General features: G+C 39.4%; 1 protein-coding gene across 1 annotated transcript in view; it reads right to left on the reverse strand.

Annotated features, from left to right (window-relative positions):
- Positions 1-13183: 13183 nt before the first annotated feature.
- pdhx (pyruvate dehydrogenase complex component X) overlaps positions 13184-17931 on the reverse strand; it is a 78103-nt gene continuing 73355 nt past the window's right edge. Inside the window, exon 11 of the mRNA XM_007228153.4 lies at positions 13184-16695. Within this exon, the coding sequence (XP_007228215.3) occupies positions 16425-16695 (271 nt within the window). The 3' untranslated portion in view covers positions 13184-16424. The remainder of the gene's footprint in view (positions 16696-17931) is intronic.

Here is a 17931-nt window from a genome sequence, read left to right on the forward strand (position 1 = left end):
GCAAAGCAACCAGCATTGTGAATGACCCCACCCATGCCTCACACGAACTGTTCTCCCTCCTGCCTTCGGGAAGAAGGTACCGCAGCATCCGGTCCAGCACGACCAGATTCTGCAACAGCTTCTACCCCCAAGCCATCAGACTCCTCAACTGCAGAGACTGAACTGATGGTTTTTCTGTACATGCGCACACACTCTTACCCCACTTACCCCAGAAAATGGAAAGCACTAAAAACCCTACTACCTCACTGGACTCTATTGCACACTGTGTAATAGAGGTAATTACTACCTCACTGGTCTTTTTTGCACACTTTTTGCACACTGCATAATTTGCACACTGTCTTGTTATTTATTATTCTTTGTCTGTATTGTGTTGTATTGTCTGTCTGCACTTTTGTACTGTTGCACTATTGTTCTGTCTACACTGTGTTTATCTGCACCATGGTCCCTGGAGGAACGTTGTTTCGTTTCACTGTGTACTCTGTATATAGCTGAAATGACAATAAAAACCACTTTGACTTTGACTTTGATATATATATATATACTGGTGCACACCTTGAAGGCTGTTTGCAGGAAGATTGTAACAACATAATATTTGAAACACTTCATCGCTCCAGTACTAAAACATCTACACAGTGTTGTAAGAAGCAATGGCAGGATGTAGGAGGATGTAGATGTTTTGACAGATGCTAAACCTTGCTTGGATAATTCCCTCAGAGTTTTAGCAACTACAATCATTTACCAGCTAATTAACACAGTTTAAAGAACCTCATGTGATAGAATACAGAATCTTTTCATTCAGAAACGAGCTGTCTGAGGAGCCGCTAAACGATCAGTGTGTTGAGCCTAACTGCCAGATGATGTGATGACAGAACGTAGCTAGTGGTAGAAACAGAGGTTTCCTGTTCCCACCACGGAAACACAGCGGCTTGAAAAAAAAACACCATGACCTCAGTCTTCTGCTCTCAAAACCAGTCATGCCACTGATGCCACTAACCAGGTTTCATTCTTCTTCATTTAACATTTAACATAAGTAAATACTCTTCCTTAGAATAACTATTTCAATTGATCTGTTTTAGATGGAAATGAACAGCGTCACTAACCTATCAGTGAAGTAGCACCATTAAAGCAACTGAATACACTCCATAGATTCTAAATAAAACTGTAATCAGGTTCATATGGTTAGGTTTATGATTACAATTTTGGTTAAGTTTATGGGCAGGTTTAGGATTAGGGCCAGGTTTTGAGTGGAGGTTAAAGTTAAGATTAGATTTTGGGCTAAAGATAAGGTTAGGATTAGACTTTGGGCTAAAGTTAGGATTAGGATTAGATGTTGGGCTAAAATTAAGGTTAGGATTACATTTTGTGCCAAGGTAAAGGTTAGCATTAAGTTGTTTGCTAAAGTTAAAGGTTAATATTAAGTTGTTGGCTAAAGTTAAGTTTAACATTAGTTTGTGGGCTAAGGTAAAGGTTAGCATTATGTTTTAAGTGAAGGTTAAGGTTAAGAATAGTCTTTGGGTTGAGGTTAACCTTAATCACCACTCAAAACCTAATGCTAACCTCAACCTCCACCCAAAGACTAGTCTTAACCTTAACTTCTGTTCAAAACCTAATGCTAACCTCAACCTCAACCCAAAGACTAGTCTTAACCTCAACCTCAACCCACAACCTAATGCTAAACCTTTAACTTAGCCCACAACATAATGCTTACCTTTATCATAGCCCAAATTATAATACTAACCTTATTGGCATTAAGTTTTTGGTTGAGGTTAAGATTGACATTAAGTTTTGGGTTGAGGTTAAGATTGACATTAGGTTTTGGGTCGAGGTTAAGATTGACATTAAGTTTTGGGTTGAGGTTAAGATTGACATTAGGTTTTGGGTTGAGGTTAAGATTGACATTAAGTTTTGGGTTGAGGTTAAGATTGACATTAAGTTTTGGGTTGAGGTTAAGATTGACATTAGGTTTTGGGTTGAGGTTAAGATTGACATTAAGTTTTGGGTTGAGGTTAAGATTGGCATTAAGTTTTGGATTGAGGTTAGGGTTAGTATTAGAATTTGGGCTATGATAAAGGTAAGCATTATGTTGTGGGCTAAGTTAAAGGTTTAGCATTAGGTTGTGGGTTGAGGTTGAGGTTAAGACTAGTCTTTGGGTTGAGGTTGAGGTTAGCATTAGGTTTTGAGTGGAGATTAAGGTTAAGACTAGTCTTTGGGTTGAGGTTAGCATTAGGTTTTGAACAGAGGTTAAGGTTAAGACTAGTCTTTGGGTGGAGGTTGAGGTTAGCATTAGGTTTTGAGCAGAGATTAAGGTTAAGACTAGGCTTTGGGTGGAGGTCAAGTTTAGCATTAGGTTTTGGGTTGAGGTTAAGACTATTCTTTGGGTTGAGGATAGGTTTAGCATTAGGTTTTGGGTTGAGGTTAAGGTTGGCATTAGGTTTTGGGTTGAGGTTAAGATTGGCATTAAGTTTTGGGTTGAGGTTAAGATTGACATTAGGTTTTGGGTTGAGGTTAAGATTGGCATTAAGTTTTGGGTTGAGGTTAAGATTGACATTAGGTTTTGGGTTGAGGTTAAGATTGGCATTAAGTTTTGGGTTGAGGTTAAGATTGACATTAGGTTTTGGGTTGAGGTTAAGATTGACATTAAGTTTTGGGTTGAGGTTAAGATTGACATTAGGTTTTGGGTTGAGGTTAAGATTGGCATTAGGTTTTGGGTTGAGGTTAAGATTGGCATTAAGTTTTGGGTCGAGGTTAAGATTGACATTAGGTTTTGGGTTGAGGTTAAGATTGGCATTAAGTTTTGGGTTGAGGTTAAGATTGACATTAGGTTTTGGGTTGAGGTTAAGATTGGCATTAAGTTTTGGGTTGAGGTTAAGATTGACATTAGGTTTTGGGTTGAGGTTAGGGTTGGCATTAGGTTTTGGGTTGAGGTTAAGATTGACATTAAGTTTTGGGTTGAGGTTAAGATTGACATTAAGTTTTGGGTTGAGGTTAAGATTGGCATTAGGTTTTGGGTTGAGGTTAAGATTGGCATTAAGTTTTGGGTTGAGGTTAAGGTTAGTATTCGAATTTGGGTTATGATAAAGGTAAGCATTATGTTGTGGGTTAAGTTAAAGGTTTAGCATTAGGTTGTGGGTTGAGGTTGAGGTTAAGACTAGTCTTTGGGTTGAGGTTGAGGTTAGCATTAGGTTTTGAACAGAGGTTAAGGTTAAGACTAGTCTTTGGGTGGAGGTTGAGGTTAGCATTAGGTTTTGAGTGGAGATTAAGGTTAAGACTAGGCTTTGGGTGGAGGTCAAGTTTAGCATTAGGTTTTGGGTTGAGGTTAAGACTATTCTTTGGGTTGAGGATAGGTTTAGCAGTAGGTTTTGGGTTGAGGTTAAGGTTAAGACTAGTCTTTGGGTTGAGGTTAAGTTTAGCAGTAGGTTTTGAGTAGAGGTTAATGTTAAGACTAGGTTTTGGGTGGAGATTAAGGTTAAGACTAGGCTTTGGGTTGAGGTTAAGATTGGCATTAAGTTTTGGGTCGAGGTTAAGATTGACATTAAGTTTTGGGTTGAGGTTAAGATTGACATTAAGTTTTGGGTTGAGGTTAAGATTGACATTAGGTTTTGGGTTGAGGTTAAGATTGACATTAGGTTTTGGGTTGAGGTTAAGATTGACATTAGGTTTTGGGTTGAGGTTAAGATTGACATTAAGTTTTGGGTTGAGGTTAAGATTGACATTAAGTTTTGGGTTGAGGTTAAGATTGACATTAGGTTTTGGGTTGAGGTTAAGACTGACATTAAGTTTTGGGTTGAGGTTAAGATTGGCATTAAGTTTTGGATTGAGGTTAAGGTTAGTATTAGAATTTGGGCTATGATAAAGGTAAGCATTATGTTGTGGGCTAAGTTAAAGGTTTAGCATTAGGTTGTGGGTTGAGGTTGAGGTTAAGACTAGTCTTTGGGTTGAGGTTGAGGTTAGCATTAGGTTTTGAGTGGAGATTAAGGTTAAGACTAGTCTTTGGGTTGAGGTTAGCATTAGGTTTTGAACAGAGGTTAAGGTTAAGACTAGTCTTTGGGTGGAGGTTGAGGTTAGCATTAGGTTTTGAGCAGAGATTAAGGTTAAGACTAGGCTTTGGGTGGAGGTCAAGTTTAGCATTAGGTTTTGGGTTGAGGTTAAGACTATTCTTTGGGTTGAGGATAGGTTTAGCATTAGGTTTTGGGTTGAGGTTAAGGTTGGCATTAGGTTTTGGGTTGAGGTTAAGATTGGCATTAAGTTTTGGGTTGAGGTTAAGATTGACATTAGGTTTTGGGTTGAGGTTAAGATTGGCATTAAGTTTTGGGTTGAGGTTAAGATTGACATTAGGTTTTGGGTTGAGGTTAGGGTTGGCATTAGGTTTTGGGTTGAGGTTAAGATTGACATTAGGTTTTGGGTTGAGGTTAAGATTGGCATTAAGTTTTGGGTCGAGGTTAAGATTGACATTAGGTTTTGGGTTGAGGTTTAGATTGGCATTAAGTTTTGGGTTGAGGTTAAGATTGGCATTAGGTTTTGGGTTGAGGTTAAGATTGGCATTAAGTTTTGGGTTGAGGTTAAGGTTAGTATTCGAATTTGGGTTATGATAAAGGTAAGCATTATGTTGTGGGTTAAGTTAAAGGTTTAGCATTAGGTTGTGGGTTGAGGTTGAGGTTAAGACTAGTCTTTGGGTTGAGGTTGAGGTTAGCATTAAGTTTTGGGTTGAGGTTAAGATTGACATTAGGTTTTGGGTTGAGGTTAAGATTGGCATTAAGTTTTGGGTTGAGGTTAAGATTGACATTAGGTTTTGGGTTGAGGTTAGGGTTGGCATTAGGTTTTGGGTTGAGGTTAAGATTGACATTAGGTTTTGGGTTGAGGTTAAGATTGGCATTAAGTTTTGGGTCGAGGTTAAGATTGACATTAGGTTTTGGGTTGAGGTTTAGATTGGCATTAAGTTTTGGGTTGAGGTTAAGATTGACATTAGGTTTTGGGTTGAGGTTAAGATTGACATTAAGTTTTGGGTTGAGGTTAAGATTGACATTAGGTTTTGGGTTGAGGTTAAGATTGGCATTAGGTTTTGGGTTGAGGTTAAGATTGGCATTAAGTTTTGGGTTGAGGTTAAGGTTAGTATTCGAATTTGGGTTATGATAAAGGTAAGCATTATGTTGTGGGTTAAGTTAAAGGTTTAGCATTAGGCTGTGGGTTGAGGGTGAGGTTAAGACTAGTCTTTGGGTTGAGGTTGAGGTTAGCATTAGGTTTTGAACAGAGGTTAAGGTTAAGACTAGTCTTTGGGTGGAGGTTGAGGTTAGCATTAGGTTTTGAGTGGAGATTAAGGTTAAGACTAGGCTTTGGGTGGAGGTCAAGTTTAGCATTAGGTTTTGGGTTGAGGTTAAGACTATTCTTTGGGTTGAGGATAGGTTTAGCAGTAGGTTTTGGGTTGAGGTTAAGGTTAAGACTAGTCTTTGGGTTGAGGTTAAGTTTAGCAGTAGGTTTTGAGTAGAGGTTAATGTTAAGACTAGGTTTTGGGTGGAGATGAAGGTTAAGACTAGGCTTTGGGTTGAGGTTAAGGTTAAGACTAGGTTTTGGGTTGAGGTTAAGTTTAGCATTAGGTTTTGGGCTGGAATAAAGTTCAGCAGTAGGTTTTGGGTTGAGGATGTTTCCACAGAATAATGTTTATGACAGTATGTAAAAAGGAAAGGGATGGTCACAGATCAGTTCTTTTTATTCTGAGATTATTCTGATCAGTGGTATATTGTGCAATCTGAAGCTAGTAATTACATGCTAAGAAGAGGACAAGACTGGACTGGACTTAGCTTCCTGGATATGTGGTGATGTTTATATATTCCATGTGTCCGGGGAATTTCTTAGTCTGAGGGTCTGTGTGATTTTCTTTTCCTGTCAAATCATTCATACATCATTCTTTTTTCCCCACCATGACTTTGGCTACCTCTTTCTGTTCATTGATGCATCAATGCATCATTCCATCCACCATCCAATGACCCAACCCTTGCCTTTTTCTATCTGCTTATCTTTCTATTCTTAGTTTAGCCAAAAACATACAGAGCCAGCCACCCTACATCCATCCTACATTCTCTGATCAGTTCTTTCCTCCCATCCATCTTTACCAACGTCATTCTTCTACATAGGTTCCAGTTGCTACAAGCGGAAGAGGAGTGGAGATCAGAAAGACTCAACCTCCATTGTTTATGAATCATGACTGGGAGCCAGTAGCAGAGTGAATAGAGGCTCTTGATTCCAGGGCTGATTAACATAGCTGAGTGGGGTGAGTGGGGTGATAATAAGGCAGGATGAATCGGCCCCATCAGGAGAGCGTGACTAGGCTGGGTGAATGGCCCGGGGCTTTGCGCTGTACAAACACGTGGAGAGCCCAACCTGTGTTTGGGTGCAGTGGCAGGGAAGAGGAGTCCTGTTTAGATTGAGCTTCCAGTCGTCGTCACTGTCTGTTCGGTGAGCTGGATCTGTGTGTTTGTGTCACACATCTGACTAATGGAAACTCACAACACTCACTGTACCAGTAACGGTACCAGACAGCTGTGTGACTATGGAAACTGATAAATCACAACTGTTTGACTTTAAAAAGTCTTCAAATATTTGGTTACACTTTATTTAACCCCTTAACAGGCCAGGATTTTTGTCAATTCTCTTCCTGATATTACACCACTAAATCTTGAGGATTTCTATTCAAGCATCAAATAAAAAGCTTTCATATGTTTGATAAGGAACTTTACTGAAAAGCATAATTGTAATTGTAATAGAAAATAGTAAATCTGCTCAAAATATAATGAATAAAATAATAAGATTGCCTCTTTCCTGAACTTCATTTTAAAATCAGTATGTTCCTGAATACAAATCAAACAGTTCATGTCCTCCAAAACTTTAGTTATTTCAAACATGCAGAATTTAGGTTTCTGTAACTGATCTGGAATTATTAGGTGAAGTAGAGAGAGAACAGGCAGCTTCTCCAAGTGTCCTGTAGGAGATTTCAAAGCCCTCAAATGTGAGTAAGTATTTTTACTGCAGAAAAAAATGTGACAAACATTTTAAAGGGTTAAAAGTTACACCGTGCTGCGTAGAGGCTTCATAACTCATTCATATGCATTGAATAATCATGTGTTTATAAAGCAACATTTGCATATTTATGACTAGATTACATTTCTTATATTACTCGCAACATAACATACAGTGGCATGAAAATGTAATTGCCATCTAGAGATTTCTTTTGTTTTCGCCTTTTTTTTAGACCATACTTTTATATTTTTTCGATTATTAAGCACATTTTAATATCAGAAAAAAATGATCCAAACCAACCTGCCTCTATGTGGAAAAAAAAGTGTTTGACCCCTAAACCTAATAAGTTGGTAACTGCTATTAAGCCTAACTGATAATTGGCAAACAAATCTTTTACTTCTGTGAGGAGGAATTATGCGCCAAATCCTCTTTGCTGAATTGTTTGAATTCAGCCATATTGGGGGGGAGGGTTGAGCATGAACACAATGTTCAAGATCATGCCACAGCATCTCAATTAGACTTTGACTAGGTCTCTCCAAAACATTCATTTACTGTAGATAATTTTTGGGTGAGATGGACTTGCTGTTGTTCTTTTTGGATCATTGTCCTGCTGCAGAACCCAAGTACGCCTGAGCTGAAGGTCATGAACTGATAACTAAATATTCCCCCTTCAGGATTTGCTAATAGAGAGCAGAAATTACAGTTAATTCATGGGAGAGGGTTCCTCAGTGTTCACATTGAGTCTCTCTCCCCTCCATCTCAGAGATCTGCACCACACACTGCATCCACAAAGCCACCAGCATTGTGGACGACCCCACCCATCCCTCACTCTTTGCTCTGATGCCATTCGGCAGAAGATACAGGACCATCCAAGCCTCCACTACCAGACTCTGCAACAGCTTCTTCCACCCGGCAGTCAGACTCCTCAACACACAGAGCCTCCACTACCAGACTCTGCAACAGCTTCATCCACCAGGCAGTCAGACTCCTCAACACACAGAGACAGAGTTTTGTTTGATAATCTGAAAAATGTAAGTATGATTTAAAAAAAAAAGAATAATAAAAAAAAAAAGAAATCTGTAGGGGGGCAAATACTTTTTACGGCAATGTAAATTCTATGACTGACTTACTCAAACTAAAGAGGTAACACAATTTCTATTTATGACGCCTTCATTAAGCAGACTTCAGTAGATGTTATGTGTTGGAAATGTTGAGGAGGAGGATGGGTTCCTCTTACTGTGTCCTGCTTCCTCTGAAGGTTGCTTCTTCTTAGTGTAAAGGAGTTTTCCTTTTGCCACTGTTGGCACTTCATTCATCATTCTTCATTCATCATTATGTGGTGTTTACTCAGAGAGGCTTGGATCCTTATTCTCTGTAAAGCTGCTTTGTGACGACATCTGTTGTAAAAAACACTATATAAACACATTTAAATTGAATTGTTTCATGCCTTGAATACCCGTTTCGCTCTCATCAATCATATTTACTTTGTTTTAAATATAATATGTAACACCTATGTATGTCATTTCAGTGGAATCTCATTTATTTAATCTTATGTCTAATGTCATATTTTTAGTACAAGCATAGTGAATGTGTTATGTAGCCCCTATGTAGGTACCCTTTAAATATTGTGTTACCAAACTTTTGTTAGTCATTTTCAACTAAAAGTGATGAATATTATTATAAACTATTGATGATTTAATATATTTAATGACCCATGAACACATACACACACACACACACACACACACACATATATATATAGTTACATACAGTGCAAGAGGAAATGAGCAAATGTTGACTGCAAGAAAAAAAAACAGATATCCTGTTGGCACGTGGTACAGTCAAAAATTAGCCACGAAATAAGAACTCAAACTACACCTTGTTTAGGTCACAAGTGGAAATACAAATGCGTGCAAAAAATACTTTGGCATAATATGCCTCCTTTAACTATATATACCAGAAGTTTGTATCCTAAACACACACACACACACGTGTAAATTTCTGAACTAATGACTTAAATGTAATTTCCTGCATAAAAATGAATGGGGTGCAAAGGTTTGTGCAACCCTCTTGGCTGCAGATCATACAACCACATGAGACACCATGGCAACAACACCCAGTCCATAACCTGATACACCTCAACAACCACCTGGGATACCACAGCAATGGCAACTGCCTCGTAATTACTACTAGGTAACTACTGGGTTTACAGACAAAAAGATATAAATAGCAAACAGTTTGAGAAGGTTAAGCGTTTTTCCCCCTTTGTTTCCTGAGCTGTAATGCCTTCTATAGTCCTATACGGACCGGATTAGTGTCTCAGGGGGACATATGTGAAAAATATCACACACTTCTACTCAGTGATAAAACTCTTGCATCCGGGCAGCAACTGAAAAAACAGGAGGACCAGTGAGTTTTTTGGTCATGAATGGATGGGTAGTGGATTCAATGGAATCCAGCCTTAACATTCACATTATGATCATTTACTACAGTCTTAAACATAATGCTTCTTTATATGATTCAGTGCTATAAAGGGAACCCCTCATTGGATTCCTTAAAAATAGCTATTTTATTAAATGTGAGGAGACGAAATTCAGAGCTCAACGCAAAACAGTAGATAATTCAGCCTGTAATTTTCTCAGAGGACGTCTGAGAAAAACATATACATGGTCGTTCCAGATGGGAATAAAATCACATAGGACCCTCCATAAAAGAGAAAATGACTTCAGGATCACCTGAGAAATTAATGGATAGGGCTTATGATGTATTTCTGGTAGGAACACAACACTGTGGAAAGAGGAAAGGTAAATGCCTGCAAAACTTATGCAAAAGAAATTAGTCCCTAACTTAATTCATGTCACCTTGCCATGAGCACACTGGCCAGTGTTTAACCTCACTCACGAGATAACACCTCAAAACTTATGCAGGTGTGGTTGTTCCCAATATGCCCCATAGGAAAGTGTGTATGTGATATTAGTATTAGTATGTGTATTTTGTTTTTGTTTTATAACAAGCTAGAATATTTCAAATGAAATTACCACTAGAGGAAGGTTGAGAAGGTTTTTTTTTCTGTTTCTGTAAATCTGCAATTTTAATGGAGATAAAAGCTTTTTGCATGACAGCAACAAAATACCCATTAGAAAACACCTAGGATTTAAGGATTAATAAAACAAAAACGATGGGCGCTGATGTAGGAGCGGTTTTCTGACAATGACGCGAATAAATGTTCTTTGAAGCGGCGGACAAGCTGGGACTTCTCTCTAGAGCTTCATCCTGTCGAAATCTGAGCCTCTGTTCCTCTGTCTTACCCTCTTGAAGTGAGCTCAGGGAGACAACAGGCTCGGCCCTGTGCGAACAGGGGAAGTTTATTTCCTTTTATTCTCAGCATGATGTGTTAGCTTTACTCCCGTGACACTGCTACGGACTGGAGCAAGACAGCGGGTCATTTCAGCGCTCCTCTCCGTGAATCTGGAATAATGAATACAAAGGAGAAGTTTGACTCCAGCACACTTCCTGGGAGCATGAGAACAAAGTGACACTATGACTGTACCTTTTAAATATATGATACTGCTGAAGTGGAAGTCAGCTGTCTCTCAGACATTAGGCAAGAATTTCTGTCTGTTGGATGCAGAGCATGAAGAATTTTATCAGAATTATTACACAGCTACAGAGACTCCTAATGGCAAATTTGATTTTCCAACAGTCTCACCTCCGACTGTTTTTTTAATGAGATCTCGCTGCCCCACTATGCCGCCTTACCCAAGGCACAGAATGTCAAACCAAGGCTGGGGGGCAGGGAAAATGTCAGATTCCGCTTTGCTGTGTTAATGTGGCTTTTATCCTTGGAAGCTTTCCATAAGATTTTCCCCAATTTCATTTAAACGGATTTAGCACTGGCTTGAACGTCTAGCCTGCTTAGAAAGCTAGTCTGGCATTAAAACGCTAGCGCGGCATTAGTGGCCTCACGACAGGGAGGCTAACGATGTAATTACCGAATCTTACACTTTCCGACTTGACGGAGCTCTTTAACATCACTCCCTAATTCCATTAGCGTTCCTTCATTGGTAATTAACAAGGTCATTTAGTCTTCCTCTTCGTAACCAAGGGCAAAATCCATAATTCATGACATTGCTGTTCCAGTCCTTTCCAAGAAAAAAATACAATGAAGGCCAATATATCAAAATGGTTCAGTACATTTCTGCACTCTGTCCCTTCAGGCACTGTCTAACACTGCAGTTTCACATCAGGTCATGAATGGATGGGTAGTGGATTCACTGTGACCCAGCCTTAACATTCACATTATGATCATTTACTACAGTCTTAAAAATAATGCTTCTTTAAATGGTTCATTGCCAGAAGGGAACCCCCCCTTGGGTACCTGAATTTTTTTTTTATCAATACCAATAATTTAATTTCGATTAAATATTAGTATCCGTAATTACCGTACCGCACCGTAATTACACTTTGGGTGCTCGTTTCCGCGGAGATCCATGTAAGCACAACAGCAAGTGGAAATGGAGGAGCTTCTGAACGCGATGTCATGTGACCCAGAAAGACAAAGAACTCACTGTTTTTTTTTCAACTGCAGTGTAAAAGTGTAAAAGAAGTGATTTTTTTTAACAGATGTCCCCCTAAGAAACGAATCCTCACCGGATAGGTCTTATGATATTTTCCCGGTACAAACACAACACTGTGGATAGAGGAATGTTAAATACTGGCAAAACTTCTGCAAAAAAAATGTCCCATCCATATCGCACCTACTCTCAATCATGCCTCTTTTAAACTGTCTTAATTTATTTTTGCCTTGCCATGAGCACACTGGCCAGTGTTCAACCTCACTCGCAAGACAACATCTTAAAACTTATGCAGGTGTGAGTGTTCCCAAGATATCCCATAGGAAAGTGTTTATCCATACTGGTGTTTTCCTGGAGGATCTCTTCCACCACTGCTCCCAACACACCTGATCCAACCAATCTGCTCATTATCAGCCCAGAATTGAGTTAATTTGGGTGTGTTTAGGCATAAAAAAAATAAAAGAAAATGTATTGATTTACACACAGAAGTGGTACTTCTACAGCATTTCTCAAAACAGAACCAATTAAAGAAGAAGGTTTATTTGTGTAGAGTGTAAAGACTGCTACTGCAATGCACTTCAACACATCTGCTGCTGCTGCTCTCTGCATGGTGGTGGTCACTTTAACTAGATCTCGCTAGATCTTGATCTGATTGAGTGCGCATCACGCAGGGAAATCATCCTGCTGTATCCAAGCATTCCGACTGCTCATCAGCATACCAATCAGCTCTGTACCAACTAAGCACAAAGACCTGAGCCTATGGACGCACTTCACACCCAAAAATGATTGCAGCAGCAATTACGGAGCAAAGGGGGCTTTTTTTTTTTTGTCCAGATGGTGAAATCTGGGCGTCTTTATTTGGTTGAGGGGGGACATCATGACAGGTCTTTCAAAGTGTCTTAAAGAACAGCAAGGCAAGACGTGAGGTGCAGAAGTGCAGGATGTTTTTTTTTTCTTCTTTTTTTTCGTGAGATGTGGCAGGGCGTGGTGCCGCTGTAAAGGGGAAATGGGTGAGGGCTGAGAATATGTGTGAATATGAATGACATGCTGCAACAACACCAGTGACAAACTCCTCAAGGCTGGCCATTGTGGAAGTGTGCTTATAACTCCGGTTCTATTGTCAGAGAAGGGATTTGTGCGTCCCTCAACCCCCCTACTCTCACTCCCCCCCCCCCTTCTTTTCTTCTACTGTGCACCTTCCATCCCAGCGGTTACTAGGAGACAGTGAAGGGGTGCATGGCGAAATGGAGGAACAGTGGGTACCCTCTAGCAGGCAGCTGTGAGGAGCGAAAAGCCCCTAAAAAAAACACAAACCAAAGAACCTGCCATCCTCCAGAACACCAACGAAACCCCCTTCCCCCCCACCAATTCTCGCACACCCCAAGCCTTTTCTCTGTGTGCACCCCTCATCACAGAAAGCACACATCACTCTGAAACCAAAGCAACAGTACAGGTTGGAAAGCGGCACAGAATATTCTCCAGCCTGCTGCTTCATTGTGCCTGGATGCTGAGGCAGACTGGCACTGCCAGCCTACTGGCACATACTGTAGAACTGCTGGCCCACATCCATGGCATTGCAGAAAAAAAGCTCAATGATATTGGTTCAGACGTGATTTTATTTGCTTGACTGTATGCTTTATGACACTCCAGAGGATTTATGGATTTGAGCTCTCAGCACGTTTGAGTACGTTAGGGAAAACAAAGTTACAAGAAACAAGATTTGAGAAGATGAACGAGGAAAAAAATGGCCACCATTTAAGGCAGAAATCCCCTTTAGTTTTAAAAGTGCCTTTTTAAATCTATACAGTGAACTTGTTGGCCACAATAAATACTCAAATATGTCCAAATGTACATAAAAAACTTTTACTTTGTGTTTTTTCCCCCCTTTTTGTGTTTTTACATTTACACGTATGGCACCTTCTTGATGGTCTTATCCATACCAGCTACTGCTATCCGAACCATGTTACACAGGGACATAGGTAGGTGAAAGTACTCACCTTGCTTGCGTTCACACTAGCATGCAACACTAGTCCTTTCCTAAGGGAGTATGTTTCGTAGCTCAGATTTAGTAACAAGCGTAAAATTAATTCGTGATTTTTTTCTTCTTCAATTCTCACCAAATTAACGTGTGGTGATATGCTAAGTGACATACTACTAAACGATTAGCTCCAACAAATTCTTTAGACCAATCATACTTAAACAGAGGTCCAAGGTTCGTGTTTCTGCTCTCTGAATTTTGTGTTTGTATTAGAGGTTTACAATATGATAATATTTTACTGTTTTGTGAAAAAATATCTTATCATATCAACAATATACAGCCTTGGAAAAATTAAGAGACCACTTCAGTTTCTGAATAAGTTTCTCTGATGTTTTTTAACATATATCTATTTATAGGTGTATGTTTGAGTAAAATTAACATTTGTTCATGTTGTTTTATTCTATAAACTACAGACAACATTTCTCCCAAATTCCAAATAAAAATATTGTCATTTAGAGCAGTTATTTGCAGAAAATGAGAAATGGCTGAAATAACAAAATAAAAAAAAGCATAACTTTTAGACCTCAATTAATGTGAAGGAAACGAGTTCATATTCATAAAGTTTTAAGAGAGTTTTAAGATAATTAATATTTGGTGGAATAACCCTGGTTTTTAATCACAGTGTTCATGCATCCTGGGATGTTCTCCTCCACCAGTCTTACACACTGCTTTTGGTTTTTAATTTGGTAAAATCAAAGAAACTCCTCACTTTAAGTGGTATCTTAATTTTTTTAGAGCTGTATATACAGTATATATTTAAAGCATATTAAGGACATCATCAGTGCTTACAGAACACTGAATCAACTGTACTTTCAACTGTCTTGTGCTAAACATAAAAGAGAGGCTCATATTCACTGTTTCTATTTTCCACATCTAATTATTTAATTTCATTATTCAATTCACCATCAATTTAGTTAAATAAATAAATACACATTCTTAGGAAAAATAGTAGACTGATCTATAGTATTAGATTTTCCGTGGCCATGACATTTTCTTTCAGAAGCTTGTTTACTCCCACGTGTGACAGTCCGAGTAGCCTTGAACACGCCCACACGAGACGAGAGACGTGGGGGATCATCAGCGACTTGTCGTCTGCTAGTGTGAACTCGAGTTATGAGGGTTAGGAGATTGGTCAAAAGCTTCTTAGGCTAGAGATATAGCTGCTGTATGATCATGTGTTCACATTAACAACTTCTGTATCTGTTTATGTACTTCCCTGTGTGCTGCACATGATACTGGAGGCTTCAAAAAGACGCATCCACTTGCAGCTGTGGCAAGGACACATCATACAGCTGCATCGAACAACTTAGAGCTGTTGAGTGGCTCAGTCTTTGGCCCTATCCCATTTCTCTTTTGTACCTCTACCCCTTTGTTTTGTGTGTAACAGAGTTATAAGAGGAAGGGGTGAAATCCTCCTCTAAGAAGGCTTTAAACACCTGATACAGATATAGATATAGCAGTGGAGTGCTAAAGTTCAGCAACCTAGCTGCTGGTTAAATTCTTAAATTTAGGGCTTTATCTTATGTCTTTAGAAAGGGGGTAGACTGTGCTGCTGAAATTATTCATGTGCATTTTTTAATTCCTCTGTGATGGGGAGCTTTTATTTTCTTTAATTTTTCCAGTTCACCTTAAATGCTGGAGCTGCAGCTTCTGTCATCTGTTGCACCATTTTCCAAGTTGGAAAGGAAAAGTTAGCTAGCTAGCTGAAGTACAGCGTTATACAAGTTTTAGTTTAGTTCTCCATCACCGAGACTGGAGTAGCATTAGCATTAGCTGCTAACTGCTATTTCCCACATTGAGAGCTAAGTATTATTGGCCTGTAGGCGGCAGCTAAGAACGGCTAGCACTGCTGTAGCAGCATTAGCATTAGCCACTAACCGCAAAAGCGCTAGCTCTTTCATCGTTCAGAGGGAAAGTATATCAGACTGCAGCCTACATGTTTACTGTGTTGAAACAAGCTATGTGGGACAAACCGCTAGCTAATATCGCCCTTGCTTACTGGAGCACTCAGGGTTCCTCAGTGTAGTGCTATCGGGAGGCATTAGCCTCTAACCCCTAGCGGTTAGCCGCTAATGCTAATGCTCCAGCCTTAGTGCTGGAGGAATTCGGGAATCTAAATTTACTGTAAATAAACTAAAGCGCTTTACTCACCTAAATAAACAGTTTTTAGGAGAGAAATCTGTGTAGATTAACATCTAGCGCTCGTTTGACTTTTTTTTGAACACAGTTTTGTTTACTTAGCATAGCTTTACTTAGCTTAGTTACTCCCCAACCACCATCCAACGGTGAGACCTGCTAAATTAGTTAAAGAAGTTCCTTATAGTGTCTCTTAAAATGCACATTATAATCCAGTGCGCCTTATGTGCGAAAATAGACCAGAAAATAGACGTTCATTGGTAGTGCACCTTATAATACGGTGCACCTTATAGTGCAAAAAATATGGTATTCGAATGCACATTTACCAGCAGGTATATCTCTAGCCTTCTTGGTGTAGTGTTGTGTATGTGCCAGGGAACTGAACCCAAGTCTGCCACGGGGAAGGCAGCGTTGTTATCCACAGCATCACACCTACGACTTACCATTTCATTCAGCAAAAAAAGGGACATAGAACTAGCACACAATGTACTTATGTACCTTTATATCCAGTGAGAGGACGCAATAAATCCCGGTACAGGAAACATGACCATCGTTTTTTTTTTTCTTCCCCCAGCTGAACCCTGAAAATCACTCTATTCTACATCATTTGTAACAGTCCCTCAGTCCAATATATTTCTCTGTTTCCCTCTAATTCCCTCCATATCCTAAGCCAGGGCCATGCGCTGGGGCTTCTCCAAATTAACGCGAAATTTATCCAAGAAGCGGGATGCGAGTTCGTCGTCCACGAGCCGCCCGTCGCTGGACAGGGTAACCGTCATAAGCTGCCGAGTACGAAGGACAGGGCCCGAGTCGTCCGGGCCCTCTGGGGCCAGCGTCAGCTCGTCTCTGGAGCGGCCAACCGCCAAGATACAGGCCTGTGGAGGGTTGATGACCGCGCTGAAGCCACTGATGCCGAACATGCCAAGGTTGGAGATACTAAAGGAGCAGAGACAAAGCCACAATTCAGTGGAGACAGAAATACAAGATCTTTTATTTACAAAAAGATAGCTCTTTATTTTTTCCCCCCACTCATACACTTTTCCTTAGAGACATCACAAAAGAAGGATGTTCAGCAAACAGAAGTGTATCTTGCTTAAAGCTGCTGTTGTAACTCTGTACAGTTCTGTCTAGTCTTTCAAAATGAGACAGCAGCATTTCAGGGTTGCTTCAAGGCTAAATATATTGACTACTTCCATGCTTTACTGGAAAAAAAAATGCTTAAGCAATACAGAAGCACTGCTTTCACTTCTTAGAATCATCCGCCCACAGACAGAACACGCTTCAGTTCATGCTTAAGGAAGCTTAACTCATTTGGATGCTTCCAAAGCAAATAAAGGGCTGCATGGTATGAGATTTTGATGACATAATGGTTTTGATATTATGGTGTCACAGTACACAGTATTTCACAATTTGTTCTTCTGTACTGTAAAAAGTGACATCGCTACTTTCTTAAATAACGATAGGGAACTTTGATTATTTCACAATATTCCAATGATTTTAATTCCTGTAATGTTAGTAAAGTTCTAATTTTGCATAAAATGTACTTGAGTAAACTACACTCCAAGCTTTCAAATGATTTAGTGAGCTTGCATAGAGGAGTGGTACGGAAGAACTTTCCAGACATTAAACACTGGACACTTCAAATTCACACTGTGTAACTCACACTCTCTGATTGATATTTCTGTAGCTGTATCTCAGTATACTTACCTTAAATAATGTAGCACTATTTTAACCCATGTAATTTTTCATATTGGTTCCTGGCATCATTTATTTGCATAATGGGCACCACTAACTCAACATCAGGGTGCAGTTTGGCTTCCCTTGGGTAATCAGTTGCATTTAATACAATGCATGTTGCATTTTGGACAATAGTGGAAATAGTGTCTGGAAAGATGCAGGGCCATTTCATTCTGTATTAATAAACAAAAACACTAACTAACCTTGTCTGAATATGCAACAATTTAATTATTAGTCATATTTTGGGACTAATAAAAATATTTACTGGCAAGCCTCTCATTCTTTTTTTGTGTATGAACTAAATAGCCAAAAGAAGGTAACACTTGTCAACAAGACTACACACTGATGGTGAGGAGTGGTGGGGAATTATGCCAATCAGAGATGCCAGTAACCAATAGTTGTATTCATTTTTGTTATATAATTAAGCAATAATAC

This window comes from Astyanax mexicanus, chromosome 2, assembly GCF_023375975.1.
Source record: "Astyanax mexicanus isolate ESR-SI-001 chromosome 2, AstMex3_surface, whole genome shotgun sequence".
Classification (NCBI taxonomy): domain Eukaryota; kingdom Metazoa; phylum Chordata; class Actinopteri; order Characiformes; family Acestrorhamphidae; genus Astyanax; species Astyanax mexicanus.